Below are 21,654 nucleotides of genomic sequence, written 5' to 3' on the forward strand. Positions count from 1 at the left end.
TCAGCCGAAATTCTGTAAACCCGAAATTAAGACTGAAGTGTCGGCCAAATTCGGATTTCGTGAAATTTCAGTTTTGGTTTTAACAGAAAATTCAGATTTTGGCGGCCGAAATTTAAAACCATGCCGGCCAAATTCACTTTGAAGGGGTTGTTTTATCCTAAAGGGGGCTGAAAAAATCATCTCCCAAAAAAAAATCCTTGAAGCACAGGATCCCATTGGACCAAAAATGATGGGATATAAGTCTTGCAGACCCCAACCACATCCTCTTATTTTCATAATGACACCCCTCTCTCATACATCTACATACACCCCAAAAATCCTTGAACCAGAGTATCTCACAGGAACAAAAAAAAAATATGGGCTATCTCTCTTGCAAAGCCCAATCCTCAGTTCTAACCTCAGATTCATCCCACCCCAAAAAACCACCAATAGATCAAACCAATGAGGAGAAAAATAAGAGGAAAAAGAAGAAGAAAAATGAAGTAGAATTTGAAAAAAACAGTATAAAGGAGTTCAATTACACTGATTTAGAAAATGCAACAAATGGGTTCTCAGCTCAGAAATTACTTGGAAAAGGAAGCCATGGATCTGTCTACAAAGGAGTCCTCCATAACGGAAAACTCGTTGCCGTTAAAAAACCGTCAACAAGTAACGGCACTGTTAACTCTGCCGTTAGAGGTGAGATTTATAATAGTAGTAGTAGTAGTAGTGCTAAAATTACCAACCAAGTAGAGAATGAGATTGAGATTTTGTCGAAAATCCAAAACCCTAGTTTGGTAAATTTGGTGGGTTTTAGTAATAGTACTAAAGAATGTAGAGATAGACTCTTAGTTGTTGAATTCATGAGCAATGGAACCCTATATGATGTTCTTCATTCAAACCCTAGACCACCCATGTGGGCCCGCCGTATCCGCCTTGCCCTTCAGACCGCGAAAGCGATCCAGACCCTTCATTGTTCTACCCCTCCAATTATTCATAGAGATATCAAATCTGCAAATGTGCTTATTGATCGGAATTACAATGCGCGGCTCGGAGATTTCGGTCTGGCTTTTCGATGTGATCTCGGCCGGAGACTTTGTTCTACCCCGCCTGCAGGAACTCTAGGTTATCTTGATCCTTCTTATGTTACTCCTGATAATCTTAGTACTAAAACTGATGTTTTTAGTTTTGGAATTCTGTTATTAGAGATAATTAGTGGCCGAAAGGCGATTGATATTGCACATTCACCGCCTTCTATCGTTGATTGGGCGATACCCATTATTCGTAAAGGGCAGAATTTAATCTCCCTTTATGATCCTAGAATTGCCCCACTTAAAGATTTATATGTGAGGAGGCAATTGACTTTGATTGCCGCGAAATGTGTTAGATCTTGTAGAGAGAAGAGGCCTAGTATGAATGATGTGGTTGATTGCCTTGAGGTTTTGAGTAAGACTATTCCTCTCAATTTATGGAACAATTTTTCTGTAGTGAATAATCCATGTTTAATGGTGGATGATATTGGGTGTGCGATTGGCGGTAGAGCGACGGTTTCGGAACCCAATTTGATTCCTAATCCAAAGCCTAGACCGAGGTTGCATGTAGAGACTATTCGTCCTATGAGAAATTCGCGTAAAGTCGCGTCTCGTTCTAGAAACTTGATGGAGCTGATGGTTAGTACAGATGGGGAGTCTGATTTTCGGGTAGTAGTGGACAAGGTTGGGTCAGAATTGTCTTCAATTAAGGGTCTTGGTTTGAGAGTGGAAAGTGGGAGACCCATTGGTGGATCAAAAACTCATCCTGTTGGTCATGATCTCCAATTGCGGAGAAGCCAATCTGCTAATTGTTCTTGAAGATATTGGATTGGATTTAACATTTGGATGGAAGGACGGGTTTTGCACTCGTGCAACACATCCTTTCAAATGGATGAAAGGATATTTCGTGAGTTGTGCTTGAAGAAATAACGTGGGAATCAAGCGAAGATTGAAAATTTTTCTAGCCAGGCATTGTCTCATTGCTGCAGCTGAGTAGTAAGTTTTTTTGGATGGGTAGCTGAGTAGTAAGTTGTTTACTCATCTGTGAATTCCAATCGAAAGGATTCTTTTCTTTTTTATATTTATTGTTGTATGATTATGGCCATCCAACATTGTGGCATTGAATTATCTTAATTTTTCTAGCCAAGTTGTTGTCGTTGTGATGTAAGGCATCACCTTGAGTGAATAGCTTGTACTGTTTCTTTGTTTCCTTCCACAGAGTTGATTGTGTATGCAATAGATTTCTTCAGTTCTGTTTATTTGATAGAAAGGTTGAATGATTACCAACTTTGACTGATTTTCCTTTCATCATGGACGTCTTTATTTTATTTTGCATTATTGTTCTCTGGCTGATCTCTGTGTTCGGTGTATGCTGGACTGTTCATTTATTTCCAAAAGGCTTCTAAGTACTGTTATCATTGGGTCAGTCTGAATCATGATTTTGTACTCTATACACTTCATTGATGCATCATTTAGAGGTAATGTCCCAGCTCTTATGACATCAATTGCTGAGATTTTCCATTTTAGCAATTAATGCATTTTACATAGTATCATCATCTTGGTTATGAATACCGTTTCGGTGGGCGTTTCATTTTGGTTATTAGAATGGAACCTGTCAGCATTTTGTCCATCTCTGTGTTCGTTTTGGGAAAGGCGTTATCATAGGTGATTTTTTCAAATAATTATAAATTTTAAAAAAATAAATAAATGAGAAATATTTTAAAAATATTTAAGAAATTATTATATCAACTAAGTTTTACAAATAGACACATTTACGTATTTACCTACTTGAAATATAAATATCGTATGGATATGGCTTTTGATGATCCTAATTAATATCAAATTTAGTGCAAAACATCAATAAAACTCATCATTTATCATACCAAATGTCAACTATTAATATTACGAACATAAATCAAGTTTGAAAATTTGCAAATCTTTGATCTCCTAGTGGGTTCCATAAGCCGTATCTTCATACTAAATTAATTGATCTCCCTCATCATCAACATCAAACATCTCCATGATATAACCTAAGGCTCTGCGATACTCAACCCAAGCAGTGATGATATCTTGTGTACTTCATCAGACCTCAATTTGGTAATGCAATCCACCAACCTTTTGTTGCCTGATTATGCCTTAGGAAGGTGTGGCTAAGAAATAAATCCATATTGCAGCAAGGGGACAAGACCCTTAGTGTGTATTATAGTACTCTACGTGGTATGTGAGAAGAACTGAATGTATATCAGTTATTGTCCAATAATATGGAGTTGTTAAAGAGCCAATGAAAGGAGTTTAGAGTCTGCATGCGAAGGTGATGGAGGTAGAGGACGTGATGGTAGTTTTGGTAGAGACTGTGGGTGTTATGATTTAGGGGAGAATGTGAATGAGGCTGTGGAATTAGGAAGTGCGTGCATTTTGCTCGTACTAACAATTTAGATGCGTTGGGATAAGCTTGCGTGGGCTAATTAAGTCGCTTATGTGATAGAATGTGACAGTATAGTTCCACCGAAACTCAACAACACTATGGCTTTATTTCTTTGCCACACCGGTTGGTGATGACCAAATAGTTCCACCGAAACTCAACAACACAATTTTGCAATGACTCAATCTTTCTTTCATGAGATTAGTATGAGGAGCTTGTGAAGAACTCCCAACAATTTATAAGTCAGCTTTTCCTTAAAAAAAAATATTGCAAGTTATCCTTCTACATCCACGTCTACAATGGCTTACTCAGTGATCAGATATTCTTAGTTTCACAGAGGTCATCACCTCCAGTCATTGATTCAGAAGCCTCTGAGGCTCTGACCATATGACTTGTCAGTTATTTGTACTTTCTTCGTCTAATAGTATGTTCCATACTCATTGTTACTCTTGCTTCTTTGTCCTCTGTATATCAGGCTATGCAACCAGTGATTTCATTAGCATAATTAATAATTTAGCAGGTACACATTTTTTTATGCATTGTAAGATTGTTGAAATGTATAGCTGGCAATCATAACCATGTCTGGATGTGTTAACTGACTGGAGCATATTATTTCTTTGCTGGAACGTGATAGCTGATGGTGTTAGTGGCATTCTTGTAATTTGGTTTATCATTGTCATTTAATTTATTTCATTAAAGGCGGTGATGTAATTTTGTAAGTGAATAATATAAACTCATATTACAATTGCACAGATTTGATGCATGACCCCTTTTTTCTCCAAAACTAGTTTCTTCTACTTTCTTTCTCTTCGTTTCACTTCAACATGGTATCGTAGATCTCCCCTCACATTTCTCCATTAATTTGAGGGTTGACATCTCTCCTGTTGGAATTGTAGAAAAGGATTTTTTGTTTTATATTAGGGATCTTTTCAAATCTAGAGGTTTTCTTTTGAAATTCCAGATCTGATCTCTCTTTTAGATAGAATCTTGTGTTGAATGGATTACTAAGTGAGATCTGTTCGAGAATGGTAAGTTTGAATCCTATAGTAACTAGATACAGATCGATCAGTTGAGGAGTTATGAGGATCCCTCTACCTCATTGTCCATAGAATTCTTATGGTTTCATCATGAATGCAGGCTGGTACACCATTGATTGTGCCGTATGTGTAGGAATGTTCCCTAGTTGTGTCATATGTGTGGGAATATTCATGGTTGATCACTTATTGGGTGTTGAGTTGAATGACAGAAGAGTTGTCTTCAAAAATGTCTAGTGGGCAATCTACAGTGCAGAATTTCAGTTCTAATTCTCTGGAAAAATCATGATCACAAATTACAGTCATTCAATTAAATGGTGTGAACTTTTACAGCTGCCTCAGTCAGTGAGACTATTCATTGATCTAAAACAGGATCTTCACTACATTTACAGGTTGATACAGCCCTTCTTAAAAGGTTGATACAGCCCCCGAGTTGGATGATCCCAGTTATGGAGATTGAGAATCCAATCATTATTGAGTGATGTCATGGCTCCTAAACTCCATGGATCCAGAGGTTAATAGAAGCATGTACTTCTTGTCCTATACTAAAGAGTGGGATACAAGTCAAAAACTGTATTTAGATTAGTCAGCTCAGAAAGGGGCTAGATCTCTTCAGCATTATTGTGATGATTTGTGTGGTTTATTGAAAGAGTTATCATTTTATGAGGATAGTTAGTTTCATTGCCCTCAATATGTTGAACATTGATTATAAGACAAGAGAATAAGAGGATCATCGAGTTGTAGATGATTTGAATATGGAATTCAAAGCTAGTCCAACATATATTGGGGGCATAGGTCTTCTAGTGATAAGTGTTATTTTTGTGGGAATAAGAATCATACTAGGGAGAAATGTTGTGATCTTAATGGGAAGCAAAAATTTATGGCTAACATTCATCGATGGACCTTAGAGGGCGAGCCTTGGCGCAATGGTAAGGTTGCTCGATTGTGACCTGGTGGTCAGCCTCTCTGCAAAGCAGGGGTAAGGCTGCGTACATCTAGACCTCCTCAGACCCAGCAATGGCGGGAGCCTCGTACACTGGGCCGCCCTTTATTCATCGATGGGCCTTGCTATGTCGAGTTTTTGTCATGGCAATGATACTTCATAGGCCAATTATACGCAGTCTCAAAAAGGTACAGGTGATAGTTTCAAAAGATTGCTATGAAAGATGAAAAGAAGGCATACACAGAATAGAGGAAAGGAATGCTTAGTTTCTACTGCAATTTTTGTTATTTTGGTTACTTTTGAATTGGTCTCAGGTATGCCCGTGCCAATTCACCTTAATATTTTGTATTGCAGGCTGGGACTCCTGGTCCCGATTGCTATCTGAATATTAATGAATTATGTCACTTTTCAAAAAAACAAATGATACTTCATAGGCTCATCAATCTCCTAACAGTGATCTGATCCACGTCCCAGGATATTTGTAACTCTATTATCCAAGAGATGAGTCGCCTCAGGGGTATGTCTAGCTCAATCATGTACTACATCAAATTTACATATAAATCATCCAACCTCTCATACCTAATGGGTAATTGACTCTAGAGCTACTGTTCATATGACTGGTATGTCTCAATTATTTTTCCTTTTTGGACCTTTCGATTTTGTTGCTAGTGTAAAACTTGCTGATGGAACTATTAGCAAATTATCTGGTGTCAGTGTGTTCTTCAAATTCCTCATTTATTTACTAACCTTTATTTGTATGCAATTTGATTAAATCTCATAACTATGGTATTCTTTCCTTCCCATTTTATCCTTCATTAACTGCAGACAAAGATTGGTATAGGATGTGGGTCAAGCAGCTTTTATATCTTTGATCCTCATGTTACCAACACCTCCATCTCCCTCTTTAATTAGAATGAGGATGACCTCCATACGTAGCACTGTCAATTTCGTCATCCATCTCCTTCTAGTCTTAAATAATTAGTTTCAACTATTGGTTCATTTGATTTTACAACTTTAGATTTCAGACCTGTGAGTTGGCTACGCATCATCAATCTTTTTATTCTAAGAGTTTAAATCACTGTTGTACTTCTTTCCGTTAATCCATTAAAAAAACAACCTTTCTGTTAATTCATTTTGACGTTTGGGGACTTTCTCTAATTGTTTCTTATTCTGTTCTTCGTTACTGTATCTTTTTTATTAATGATTCTGCTCGTATGACTTGGGTTTATTTGATGTAAGAGAAAATTGAGGTCACTAACCTGGTGCAAATCTTTCATAAATGTGTTCAAAACCAATTCAGTTGCGACATCAAGAGTTTTCATTATGATTAATGGTGGGAAACACCTTTTATTAAATCTTCAAGTTATTTGCAAATGAATGGTGTCGAATTTCAGCCTTGTGCCCTAAAACTTCTCAATATGGTGCGGTAGTGGAGTGCAAACATAATCATTTATTGGAGGTAATGTGCTCCTCACAGATATGCAAGTAGCTAACCATTATTGGTGTAGTGATTTCTTAACTGTGTGTTATTTGACTAGTAGGTTTCTCACTATTGCATTGAATAATCAATCTCCCCTTCAATGTCTTTGGCTTGTTCATTTTCCCCTCTACTATCCCCTTTTGCATCTTTCGATGAGACTGTTTTGTTCAAAATCATGATCCATTAAGGTATAAATTGTCTAATGAATCCATTAAATGTTTCTTTGTTGGCTACTCTTGATCTACTATTAATTCAAGTGCATTGATCAAGACACAGGAAATAGGTGCGTGATGTATGTCACATTGGATGTTATATTCTTTGAAGACATCATTTTTTAAGATGGAAAGATACTAGCCTACTCGCTTCAGGGAGAGTTAGGATAACGAAGAGAGGATAGAATTGCTTTACCCATTGTGGAGGGGGAAAGTCCTATCAATCATAGTAGTCGGTCCCTATCAATCATATTAGTCACAATCCACATAGTCCCAATTAACAAGTTCAAGGAAATACCAATGGTACAAGAATCAGAAGATATTCATATGAAGAGGAGAGGAGAGCTAGTCACAAGTGCATGCTCTTAGACCAGAACCTTCGATCCTAGGTCCCCCTGCATTTGATCTCCTATTGTTTTTATTAATTATGAGATTCCTGATTTACGCATTGCCTTATGTAAAGGGAGGAGATATTCTCATCTCCTTTTAGACACAGGTAACCTATGGGGTTAGACCTATTATCATTCTAATGGAATGTAATCATCGCTTGTCTGGTGTTGGTGGTGATCCTCTCAGTAATCCTAGCCATTACCAATAGTTAGTAGGTTAACTTATTTACCTTACTATCACTAGACATGACCTTTTGTTTTACATGTTGTGAGTCGGATCATGCTTGCTCCTACAATTGCTCCCTTGGAGTTTGTCAATCTCATTATGAAGTATATCAAAGGTTCTCCAAGTCATGGGGTGTTGTACTGCGATGAGGTCTTCTATACATAGTTGGTTTTTCATATGCAGATTGGGTAGGTTCACCATTAGATCAGTGGTCCACTTCAGGATATTGCACTTTTGTAGGAGGTAATTTATGAGTTGGAAAAGCAAAAAAGCAAAGTTATTTGCTTGCTCCAATGCATAAGTGGAATACCAGCTATGAGTTAGAATACTTGGAGAGTTGGGGATCGAGCTAATTCTCCTATGTGCATGTTCTGTTATGGCCATCGTTTAGCATTTGTCTTTACTTTACTTTTATTTTATTTTATTAATGGCAGTGACATAATTTTTAGTGAAAAATATAAATGTCATCTCCAACTCCACAAATGACCCACCTTTGGTCCAAAGCTTCTTTCTTCCTCTTTCTTCATCTCTTCTTTGTACTTCAACAATAACTAATGACTCACCTTTTGTCCAAAACTCTGATTCTTCTTCTTTCTTCATTTCACTTCAACAATAACTACTTACTATCATGAATTCGGGGTAGCGGCTGGAATGGCGCACAAGGAACAGGGTTAGGCAGTACATTGTTTGTAACAAAACCGGATGACAACTTGTAGCCCGCCCTTCATCACTCCCCTGTACTTACCTTTGGAATCTAATAAAAGTTACCTTTTCTCAAAAAAATAAAAAAACAATTACTTACCAAATACTAATTAATCAAAATCAAAATAAATGTGCTCTAATTGGAAGTGGTCTCACCGTCATTTTTTATGGGTAAGCTGGGGTTAGGCAGACCCCTATCAGTTTATTAAATAAAGAAAGATGATACAGTAGAAGGAACAAGACCACTGCCCAATCCTTAGAACAATATCTAAGGAAAAGGGTAGAACAACTAGGGTCATGATACCCTTGAAGACAAACTCAAAACAAGCACGAGAAAACAAATACACAATCTGGATTTGTGCAATTGGTGAGGCTTGGGACACACATGACCCCTAGGGCAAAACCACATACTCAAGTGAAGTCATGTTTATTGTCATCCAGGAGGTCTACCATCTTCTGGCTATACAGTCTCTGGCTTTTCCTCGACTCCTTATCCTTTTGGGGGATAGTCTCACTGCATTTTTGTTTTTCTCTTAAGGAAATAAATGTTAATTCAGAGATTGGTTGATGAATTGATTTTTTTTCTTATTTTAGGACTGGGCAGAATATCTTATGGCCTCCCAGCATCGAGTATGTGGAAATATTAGTTGTTTTAAGGGATTCATCTACTGCTAAGGTTACATTTTTTGTTCTGCGTCATTTAATAGATGCAAGCTTGTTCCATGGCATTGATGTGAGTGAGCACCTTACCACTTGGACCATCAGGAACCTGGGAAGGGGGCTCGGGATGGGAAGCCTCTTTCCTCCCAGGCAACTTTATTCAAAGTTGGTATCCAACCATTGAGAGGATTGAAGGAATACTATTCTCAATCTATGTCACAAATATCTCCAACATTTTCAAAATATTATGATTTTATCACAGCATTTTGATATACGACAAAATCCCGAAATAATCCTGAGATTTAAAAAAATATATATAGGGATATTTTCACTTTTATCATTTATTGTGAAAAATGTCGCGATATTTTTATTTTATGTTTTTTCCATAATTTTAAATAATTTTATTTTTACCATTTTTCTCCGTATAAACCCGAAAAAATTTAAAAAATATATATTATGCACCAAGATTTTCCCTTATCGAGAAATTCCTGATATTTTCCTATTTTCCCTTGGTGAAAAATTCCGAAGAACGATGTTGTGACTTAGTTCTTGATTACAACTGTCGAAGCCTCTGTCATTGCTCAAAATGCCGGCTATTATTAGCTTCAAAATTAGGGAACACTCATATATGTTCTTATGATGAATTAACACCAAATTAAAAGTCCCTGCCAAAAATTCTTTAGGATGTCAGTCTTAGCCTATCTCGTTGGAATGTTGGCCTCTGCAGCAATTTTGTTGTGATCTCAGTCATGGTCTATCTTCTTGGAATGTTTCGTGTGTGGAAAATTTTAAGGTTTTTTAGGCTTGGAAGCTGGAAAGTTGAGGGTCTATCATTTGAAAAGTTGGAGCTGTCTTCAACACATTTGTTTAGCAAATGAAATTACAAAATGACAATTGTAAAATTTTCAGTGATTATTTTCACCAATGTTGTGCTGATACACCGTTAGCTGAGCGCTACCAAGTTTCCTAAAGTTTGAGTGGCAGACGGAGTTTTTCTAAATGATGTAGACTGTCTAATATGTGTTCTTGGAGGTGCAATGCAGAACTCACCAATATAGAGTATGATGATCTTTGGGTTGTTTTTGTTTTGCACCTTCAATTGGTCCATGATAGTATGATGGAGCCAGTAAAGACAAGTTTAGCAGAGATTATATTTGTTGGAAAGTTGCCTTATTTCCCACCCGGATGGGTTGCTTGGGTGGGAAGGCAAAGCTAAACTAGGCAAGTAGCTTTGTATAAGTTTTCTGTTTTTTGGAAAACCTAAAAAGACAAGTCTCTTTACACGGCAAGGTTGTAAAAAAGAGAGAAGATAAAGAGAGAGACGGGAAAAAAAAGAGAGAAGGGAATAGAGAGAGAGGAAGAAGAAAGTGTTTTCTTTGGGCTTTCTCTTGGGCTTTCTCTTGGGTTATCTCTTGGGTACGATCTTGGGTTTGAGAAGCGAGGAAAGGGTTGCGGATTTTGGGTTTGAGTTAAATCCATTGTAATCCTTGTATATTGTGTTTCTCATAGTGGAAGATCGTATTTCTCGCCCGTGGAGTAGGCTTGGCCAAACCACGTAAATCTTGGTATTCATCTTGTGGGTTGCTTGTGTTTATTTTCTTTTCCGTTTAATTTGTGCACGATCGAATTGATTTGCCCGGCGGATTTTCTCAACAATATCGCATAGAGAACGTGGTGCAAAGCATGGTTTTAAATTTCAGTTTCGGGTATAATTTCGGTGTTCACCGAAACTGAAATTTCTGCCGAAATCCTGAAATTTTGGTAGAAGCTCACAAAATGTCGGCTTTTTGTCCTGAAATTCTGTAAATTAATAAAAAAAAATTAGTATTTTATCGAAATTTCAACCAAAATGGCCAAAATTTCTGAAATTTCGACCGAAATTTGGGGCATTTTGGCAATTTCGGTTTGGGAACGTTTCGATTTCGGTGTTGACCGTAATCCGAAATTTCGGATTTTGGTCGAAATTTAAAACCATGGTATAGAGTACATGGCATAAGTAACTATAACATTGTTGGTTTGTTGTTGGTTGGTGAGCGTTCGATTCCCCCCGTGCTTACCCGATGCACGTGGTTTCCGGGTGATTGCGCGCATCCATAGGGAAATAGTCCTACCCCCGAAGGGGGTGGGGACACCCTTCGTTACCAAAAAAAAAGAAGAAGCTCTGTTGGTAAACACCCCGAGAGTCAACCTTGTGTATGAGAACCTCCCGCCTTTCTATTTGAGTACTAGCCTATTTGAATCTGATTGGAGTGTTGGTGTTCCACGCGAAAGCAAAGATCCCACATCGTAAAAGTGAACGGATGTGGATGGGCTTATAAGTTCTTGGGCACCCTCCCCTTAGCAGGTAGCTTTTAAGTTTGAGTTCTACCCGGGTCCCATCAAACGGTATCAGAGCCATAGCAAGGAAACCGCGGTGTATCCTCAAGATGGAGAAAATCCGTCGGGGAAGATCTCGATAACCCCGGTGTATCCTCGAGGGCAAAGACCCACATCGGAAAAGTGAACGGATGTTGATGGACTTATAAGGACTTGGGCACCCTCCTGGATCCTCAACATGGGGTTTATCAAATCAACTTCAGATTTTCATTAAAATATTAGGCAGGGTTGAAAACAGGAGTTTTGTTTTAACTCAATTATTTTGAATCTTAAGGTTAAGAATGGGTTTCAGGCCTTTCCCCATTCCTAACTTTTCTCTTTCCTTCTCAAGCCCTCAAATCCATAAAATCTATGATCGATGATTTTCTGATTCTAAGTGATGGTTGACTTACAAGTTCTATGACACTTTGAGAATATAGATTGAGATTTTCCTTGTAAATTATGATTGGTCGATTTATTAGATGTCATTAGTGAACCCAAACATTTCAAGTTGTGTTTTTTGCTCTTTTGATTTATCCTTATCAACATCATTTCTTTATTTATTTTAAGTTTTATATATTTCCTTCACTTTGTTTTGGTGAAGGCTCGAAACATGATATTGCTTCAAATACTCTTTTCGATCCGTTTCTGTGGTCACATGTCATCCTTCTAGAAGTCATCTCAGCGCGGTTAGCCAAGACTCAAGAGGCAAGCCCGTCCGGATTCAGTGGCAACAACTCGCTAGCATCATGTTAAGAGAAAGGAGGGAGAGAGTGTATTTAATGGTCAAAAAGAGTTGTCAATATCAGCTGCATTGGATACCTTTTTTAAGGTAACATAGAGATATTATTGACATGCATAGGGTCCAAATGAAGTCGCCAGATGCATGGTTGCAAATGCATCCTGTCTTCATCAATTTTAAAGGCTGGAGTTAAGTTTCACCAACCAACGAGAGGTAGAAAGCAACTCTTCCCCTTCGTCAGCTCCTTTAAATGCCTTCAAAACTACCTAACTTTTTCATATTCTTCTTCTTCTTCTACTCTCTCTCTCGATCTCTCCCCCTCATACACCATGCCTCGCCACAGGCGTCAAGCGTCACAGGCAATCCCTGCGACGGTTAACCTTTCCGAGGAGCCATCCAACGAGGCGTCTAATGTGGGTTTTGGTCAGACTGTTGGTGGTATTGATTCTAAGAAGATTGAGCAACCATCTTCAAAAAAGGGGCTTAATTCCCTTCCTCTTGTGCCGGCAATGGGACAGAAGCCGGCCGTACAAGGAGAAGCCAAGAAATGAGAACATATGGCTGCTCAATGAATAGAGTAGTCCAATTGTCAGAATTTCCATGCACTTATTCCAGGCGACATGTTTTCATCTCTATTGTTTGTCGCATTTGTTTTGATGGTGTAAGTTTTAATGCTATTGGGCTTGTGTTTCCATATTGTTGCTTTTTAGAGCAGTGATGCTCTCTCTCTCTCTCTCTCTCTCTCTCTCTCTCTCCCAGCCAAATTAGGGATTTCCACTAATCTTGGTTTATTTCATTAAAGACAATGAGTGCTTTTAAAAAGCTCTTAAGAGATAAACATATCAAGAAGATAATCACAATCTAAACCTAGTGGCCTAATCTAAAACCAACTTGATTAATCTACCCCATTCAATCAAACAATCAAATCTTGGAAGCGAAATTTCGGATTTCGGTGTAGACCGACACCAAAATCAATAAAAACCGAAACGGTATTTTATTTCGGCCGAACAAAATTTGAGCAAAAAATCTATTTTTTTTAATTAATTTAATATTTCACTGAAATTCAGTAATTTTGGCCGAAATTTAATATTGAATAAAATATTGATTTCTGTTTTTGTACCAGATTTCGACCGAAATTTAGAAATTTCAGGGTCCGAAACCGGTACCGAAACCGAAATTTTAAACCTTGGATATGATTATATTCTATGATGGTTCTAATTTTATTCTCTAATATGCCCCCTCAAACGTATGTAGATTGAAAATCAACATACGTTTGATTACAATAAAAGTATCCTCTCATAGCTAAAGGTTGATGACGAATGTCCTCTAATGGTGATAAATGATGTTTGTTGCCCTTACTGATTGCCAAAGAAGACGTTGTTTGTTGATGTGTTGCGAAGAGGGCTTAAAAGCCTATGGATCATAATAGAACATAGCCTCAATGAACCGAACAAAAGAAAGCCTCAATGTCGTACCTCATAAGAATTTAAAAGTATTCTCCCAGGCTACTCTCTTAGGCACTCACCTTAATGAGCCGAGCATCTCAACTGAGTAGATCATTATTTCAAGCACACACCTCGAGTGAGGCACCTCAACTAAAATATATTAAAGATGGAAACTTAGGGTTTGAAAAAGGAAAAAATATGTGACACTAGCGATTGTGATAGTGATGACAAATGTCAGCAATCTTGAAAAAAAAAGTGCTACAACTCTATGGCTTCCTTTTTGTTTGGGGGTGTGGATATCAAGTTTGAGCGGTTCATAAAACATAGAGATGTATGGCATGATAAAACATTAGAGGTTCTAAAATGTAAGGACTTGACACCAAGAAATGGGAATGAAGTAGATGTTGGTGGGAATGTCCTGCAGTCAAGGATATGAAAAGAAGAAGAAAATGCTTCAAGGCGCGTAATCGCTTTCCTTAAGACAATATTCGCCCTCACCAGTTGTGTGCAAAGGGGATCCGCAAATTGCCTCCAAGATACAATGAAGCCTTGTAGGACAATCCTACAATTGTTTGATGATGCTTTGCACAAGTGGAATCAAACTCAAAACACCTTTCAAGAACTTCAAGCCTTAGAGAAACTCACTAAAAACTGTTTTTGAATAAAACAGATTTTAGTGTTCTGTTTTATGAACAACTAACTTGAAAAACTAGTAATAGAGAGATTGCTTTGAGAGAGAAAACAAGATTGCACAGCAATAACTGTTTTTCATTTCATACTAGAAAAGACATATTTCTGTTCTTTGTATAGAGCACTAGATGTCTATTCTTCAAGAGAAACATCTCTTCAAGACATCCCTTTGATTGGTTTGAATAATGACCATTCGATCACAACTCTTTGTGATTTAAGTGTCTTGGATCACCCACAAAGTGTCATTTGTGTTTAAAAAACATCCATGACTCTTGGGAAAGAAAAGACATGAAGAAAAGATGAAAAACGGAAGTGAAAAGGCATGTATATTTTCCCCCAACAGATAGTTTTTCGAACAGCCGGGGTCGATCGGGCTACCGTGGTTGCTCGCCGGCATGCGCCTGTCCATTTTATTTTTTCGATCCAAAAAACCGCGGTCGACCTCCGACACCTCCCTGGAACTTGTTTAAGTTTCCAGTAACCAATCCGCGGTCGCTCGGGATACCCCAGTCGACCGGCCCTGTCTGAAAATTATTTTTATATTTAAAATTAAAAACTTGTAAAATCATTTTATTTTCAAATATCACTTTGCAGTTTGAAAATCTCTAACAATCCCCCACCATTTTTAAAATGAAAATAGCTTTCTTATAAGGCTTGGAAATGTTATGCATAAATGAAGGTATCTTATGATTTGAACCTTCACTTAGTGATGACATATCAAAGTTAGCCAGAATTGCATAGTAGACGTATCTTTGAACTAGCTATTCTAGAAGGTTAACCGGATACATCTTCACACATAAGAATTCGTCTTTATAGGTAGTTTATAAAAGCCGACAAGTGTATTGGCCTTATGTCTGTATCTCGGTTTCATGAGTGCTCTAGAGACTAGCCAAGTCTCATAGAAGGCGGCACCACCTTCACACTCACATAGGTAGGCTTAAGAGTGTCCATGTAACTATAGCACCCTAACATCTTGTTACAGGCCTATTAAGGACATATTGCTCATCATCCTTCGTTACGCATTACAGGTAACAAGCACTTTCCCTTCGAATGAAAATTACATATATTATAATGCTTGCAATCACTCCATATGATGTACTTTGGCTCATTGAACTCAAGACTTAATGTCTCTTCAAGCGTTGAGTTGAGTTTCTATCATTGGTGATCATTGGTTATTGGCTTTAGACCCATCCACATTGATGTCTTTAACACCAAATCTCTTGCAAGACCTTTTGTTAATGGATCGGCCAAGTTTTGACTTGATCTCACATAATCTATAGTTACTACTACATCAGTAAGTAACTGCTTGATAACACTATGCCTAAGTCCAATATGCCTGGACTTACCATTGTATACATGATTATATGCCCTTGATAGTATGGCTTAACTATCACAATGTACATATATCGACGGCATAGGTTTAGGCTAAATAGGAATTTCTATCAACAAATTCATCAGCCACTCTGCTTCTTTACAACAAGAAGCCAATGCAACGAACTCTGCTTCCATAGTGGAAGTAGTTATGCATGTCTGCTTCTTAGAAGCCCAGGAGATAGCTCCCCAACCAAGAGTGAATATCCATCAACTCGTTGATGAATGATCAACATGCTCAGTTAACCAACTGGCATCTGTGTATCCTTCTAACACAACTAGATAACCACTAAAAGACAACCCATAGTCTATAGTGCCTTTAGATAATTTAGTATTCCATTTATTGCATTCCAATGCAGATTACTAGGATTACTAGTGTGTGTAGACACCCCATTTTGACCGAACCCTAATAAGCCCGGTCAGGACAGGAACCCTATCAAGCTAGTGTTTTAATATCCCAAATTTGTTCCCAAGCTAGGTTAGGGTCCCACTAGAATTCCCGTAAAATTTCATCGGAATCCGAGCACGTTTGCCCAGTAAACGAGCCGAGGTAAGTGTCGTGGTGCAAGTTCGGGGGGTAAAATATGTCATTTCCCATGTACAAGAGGGCATTCTTGGAAATTTCTATTCCTTCCTCTGCAAGCAATGAGTAAGGGTCATTGGATCAAGTTAGAGGGTTAGGATCATGCAGAGAGAGGGGAATCTTTGCCCCATTTTTTACTTGGACCACCCTCTTATTGTGCAAGAGAATGCTCATAATTACACTATTGAGGGTTGTCCTTTGGAAAAAAGGGGGTACGAATTTGTCATTACCTTTTTCTTTAAAACCCAAATCGATTAGGGTTTAGAGGGCTCGGAATTTTCGTTGAAGAGGAGCAGCTGCAGAGAGAGGGAGAGGAAGAGAGGGATTTGCAGCCATCTCCTATCTCCACCACCGACCACCATCCTCCACCATCACCATCACTCTCTCCACCTCCTACCTCCCATCACGACCACCATCTCCTTGACCCTAACCATTTCCTCCGGCGAAGCCATCGGAACCCCTTCCCCCAACTTCATCTCCTCCGGCCAGTCTTCGCCCACCCGCCACCATTTCTCCATCTTCTCAAAACCTTGTCTACCCCACCATCATCATTTTCCTCTTGATTCCACCTCCAAGAAAACCGCCATTTCAACCCAAACCCATTTTTGTCCTTCCATAAACCCTAACCACCATTCCCAACTCCGGTCGGAATCTGTCCATCCACCACGAAATCCGGTCATCCCTCACCCACCGGCTAGCTCCATAACCTCCTCCACTTTCTTCTTATCCCCATCACCTTCTCTGTTTTTGCCAAACTAAAACCCATCTCAGAAAACCCCTTTTCGACCGACCCCCAACTCCAGCCAATCACCTCCCCATGGCAGCCACCTCATTTTCTCACCTAAACCCTCCACCACTTTCATTTCTAACCCTCTTCTCATCTCTGACCACCTCCTCCCTCTCTGCAACCCATTTCCATCCATCAAAAAAAAATCATTTGCAAGAGAAAAACAGAGAGGGAGAGAAATAGAGAGAGAGAGAGAGAGAAGAATCCGATCCCATCAACCCATCTTCTCCAGTGGGTTCTTCATCGGAACCCAGCCGATCTTCAACTACCTCTAGCCGGAGCTCCGATCGGCCACACCCCTCTTTTCCACCAGATTTCTCAAATCTATCTTCTCAATCACCACCTTCAACCTCCCCTGTGTTATTTCAACCCATTTCTAGATCAATCTTAAACCCATTCCATTTTTCCATCCGTAACCTTTTTCTCCCATTAAAACCCCAAATCCGACCAAGCTCCCAATTATATTTCGTTTTGCTCTATCAAAACCCTCCCAGAGCCTCCTTCCAAAAAGATCATACCCCCTCTTCCTTCCCCTTTAATTTCTACGTCGATGGAGTTTTGGGGTGTTGAAGTTAAAGCCGGGGAGCCCCTTAAGTGCGAGCCTGGTCCTGATAAATATGTGCATCTCTCACAGCAAGCTTCAGCAATCAGTTCATCTTGATCTCTGTAATCGGAAATTTTGCTGTGAAAAAGGATCAGGTAATTTTTCGCTTGAATCTGTTGTGTAGATAAGATAAGATAATTTTTATTTCATCTCTTATTGAATGAGGAATATATGTTTTGATGAAATATTAGTTTCAAAAGCTTTAAAGGTGTTATTATTTGTAAAAATTGCTATGGCTCATCTTTATTATGTCATACTGAAAATTGTCATAGTCCTTCTTCATTGTTTTGAGCGGATGATTATTGTAGTTGTTTTTCATTGTGCCAAACGAAAATTATAGCAGTTCTTTCTTTTGTAGTTGAGATATAGTGAGCCCATTGCGTTTTAATTACTAAATAATGTGGGTTAAACGTGTTAGTGCTATTCTCCACTGTGAGTAGTGTAGCAGATCGTTGATGAAGAGAGTTTTATCAAGATAAGATTTTTCTTGTGGGTGATCTTGTATCATTGATGTATGTTCTCTTTCAGTGCCTTGTGAAAATTATTTTGAAAAGGTCTCTATCATTTGTCCTGATTTTGATTAGTAAAGATTAACGGGTAAATAGAATAACATCATAGGTCTAAACATAAATTTTAAGAGACGATGAAATGAACATGTGTGCAATGGCTGTGCTTGTCAGTTGGCTGTAATGTTTTATTTGATCTCCACTGACATGATTGTCATCCAGACCAAATAGTTTCTTATTTGTATGCATCATTCTCATTTAGCTGTTCATGTCCATGGAGGGGAAAAGTTAAACATATTTGAGTTCAGAGGATGCAATTAATGCAGGCATTGATTTATATTGAAGAAAATATGTTCACAATGGCATGACCCTTACTCTTTGTCGCATTTCATTTGCACTACCATGTATATGAGAGCGTAGAAGCATAGAGGATTATGGGTTACCCATTCTTGGTCATATGTTAGCTTCGATTCTCATGTTGGTCGTACAAGGCGCATCCCTGGCTATCACTTTACAGACACCCACCTATATCGGTAGCCTTTCTTCATTGCAGGGCGATGAAGGCGCTAGTCCAAGCCCATCCTTAGGAGACTTGCTCAGTCTAAGTAGCAGTTTCCTCCTTTGTATATAGGAGACTTGCCCAGTCTCATCAGAACCCTTGTTTACATCATTTGTGTCTCGGAGACACGCCTTGTCTCATATAGAGAGTTTCCCCTTTAGGAGGCTACCTAGCCTCATGTTAGAGTGGCCTCCTCTTCTAGAGCGAGTCTTTGACTTGGTAGTGTTATTAGAGAGTCTCTGACTCATTTGTGCCCCCTCTTTAGTGTTATTAGTTAGGAGTTTCTCCTTTAGTGTTTTCATTACTTCAGTTTGATTAGAGACTAACTCAGTCTTATTAGAGCTTTGCTCGTTTGAGATCTTAGATTGTTTTCTCTATTCTTGGGACACTACTTTCTTATTGTGGATCGTCTCTTTGAGGCGTTAGTTGCTTGTTCGGGGTTTTTCCTTTGGATTTAGGGCTTTGCCCTAGTTTGTGGTTGTGCTTGCGTGTTCCCTTTAAGATTGAAAGCATTTAAAGGTCCAGAGCATTGGAAAAGCTTTAAAATCCAAAAAAATTACAAATTTGAAACTCAAAAATATTTGAAAAACATTAAAACCATTAAATCAGTTGAAGTGTTAGGTTTTAGTTAGGAGAGTTCGATTTTCGAACTACGTTGGCTTGATCCTCTTCCACGAGGTACGTAGTGCAGCTTGGGATCTTCATCCCAAGTCCAGCCAAACTTTGTAAATAAATGCTTTAACCCTTTTTCTTCAAAACCTTGTTTTCAACAAGATCTTCCTCTAGAGTTAGGAGTTTGTCCTAGATAGAGAGTTTTAGAGTTAGGAGTTTGTCTTTGATTTGTTGTGTGTTTGTTTTAGAGTTAGGGGTCTGTCCTAGAGTTATAGGAGCGCCTCCGTCCGGTCAGTTGGCGATCCACATCGCCGACTGATGACTAGGTCTTGGATACGCTAGTGATCCCATTGTTTTCCTTAGGACACACAGCCTAGTTACACATAGGTTGTAGTAACCACCTGCATTAGCTTAGGGCTAAACCTGCATTCAGTTAAGGCATATAGGGTGTCCTAAAATCTGCAATTCTTTAGAATTTAAATAATCGTTCAAGAAGTTTTAATAACTAGTCCGGTCTTTTAGATCGAGTCTAAGATAGAGGTCTAGGTGTCTTAGGCATCATAGCTTAGAATAGGTGCGAAGAACTACGTTGCCTTGATTCTCGTGGAGGCGGGGATACATAGGCTCTTTTAGATGAACATCAGACCATCCAAGGACTCGGGCTAACTCATTTAGAGTCTTAGGATTTGTTGTGTTGTTATTGTTATATTTTGTTGTGTTTTCTTACTTTCTTGTGCAGACCTATACCTTTAGCTGTAGCATGCATGTGTTCGTCCACCAGAACTTAGACATCTGTTAGGCATGTCACTCATAACCTAGTTGTCATTAGGTGACACATCTTTATCTTACTTTATGTGTGCTTATTATTTCATCCCCGAGTCATGCATGATTAGGTAGACGTTCACTCGGGGATATTTGTTCCCATTTCACATGATTTTTACCCAAACTTCTTTGGAGTTAATAAAAATGGCATAAGAGACCAAGTGTTCGCACTTGGCGAATTGGGGGTGCTCTTCGGACCTTCTCCATTCGTCATCAGGCACGGACCTTTTGTATCTCTGGTTATCCATTGCAAACAGAGCATTTGTTTTGGTTCCATGGAGCATCCATGGATGGCGACTCTGAGTTATTTTTTAGATATATCTCGGTTTCGAGCCCTGGCTCCGGATCAAGATGTATCTCTTTCTTTTTATATCGCCACTCATGCTATGCTGTGAGGGTGGCAACAGTTTTGAGAGTTCCTTGGTAGAGCTCTCCTTCACGGTGTGGAGATCCAGAGGGTGTTAGGAACTCGTTCCCTCACCGTCCTCGGATCGGGGTCCACAGGCTAGCGACTCCACTGACGAGTTCTTGAAACATTGCCTAACTCTATAAATGCCATTTTACTAACTTTGGAGGAATTTGGGTTAAAATCATTTTAAATGGGAACCTTTTTGCTTAGAATCCAGGGGCACCAGATAGGTTGCAAAAATAAAACGAGGGATTCACACACAACACATCAGATGTTATCATATTGTTTATTGTTTATTTCTTTTATTGTTTTTCATTATTATTGGCTCCACGGGATAGATACAATGCGCGCCCGACTGGGATATCGTTACCCTGATGGCACTGTTGAATCTATTTCCAAGCTATGCGCCGGTGCTGCACCCGTAAACACTCGGTGCACTTGTGTTTACAACAGCCGATGAGCAATGAAGCATACTATGTATAACACTCGGTACACTTGAGTTATTCATATTAAGTATGGTTCATACGCATAGTACCCGATAGATTGAGTCTGGAGCCCTACTTTGTTTTATATATTATGTATATACTTACTGACTTAGTAAAATCCAACTAGGAAGTACCCGTGTTTATATAAGTATATTGCATTCATATAAGGGTCGAACATGTGTTGCTTACACATGTGGAGCCTAGAGTTAGGAGCTTTGTCCTACTTATAGACTAGGGTAGCTCATTTTACATGGCTACAACACGGTCCTTGCACACTCATCAGTCTGTCTTGAGTCGAGACTTCCTTGACTCCGCTAGATTAGAATTAGGGCTGGTGCCCCTGGTTAGGATATATGTGTATGTATATATACTTATATATACTGATTATGTATATTAGGGTTCTCCTCTTCGTTAGAGTTCCTTATTCATTTCAGTTGGTTATATCCATTCTCAGTTCAGATCTAGATCTAGCCAGTGGCTTTTGCTTGCCATTTTCTTGGCCGGGTTTTGTCCTTTGATCTGTTGATTATAGGATTTGACTCGTTGTCATATATGTTCTCACCTTTAGTCGGTCCTTCATTTGGTCACCTTTCTCTGGTAACCATA

The 21,654-nt window shown here is 38.8% G+C and overlaps 1 protein-coding gene across 1 annotated transcript; it reads left to right on the forward strand.

Moving 5' to 3' along the window:
* Nucleotides 1–286: 286 nt before the first annotated feature.
* On the forward strand, nucleotides 287–2,269 carry LOC143882946 (serine/threonine-protein kinase-like protein At3g51990). Its single transcript, XM_077386324.1, has one exon. It carries the CDS (start codon nucleotides 357–359, stop codon nucleotides 1,827–1,829), a length of 1,473 nt encoding a protein of 490 aa, XP_077242439.1. The 5' UTR covers nucleotides 287–356; the 3' UTR covers nucleotides 1,830–2,269.
* The last annotated feature ends 19,385 nt before the right edge of the window (nucleotides 2,270–21,654 follow it).

Source organism: Tasmannia lanceolata, unplaced genomic scaffold, assembly GCF_043159265.1.
Source record: "Tasmannia lanceolata isolate RefF3 unplaced genomic scaffold, GAP_Taslan_0.1 ptg000002l, whole genome shotgun sequence".
NCBI lineage: Eukaryota > Viridiplantae > Streptophyta > Magnoliopsida > Canellales > Winteraceae > Tasmannia > Tasmannia lanceolata.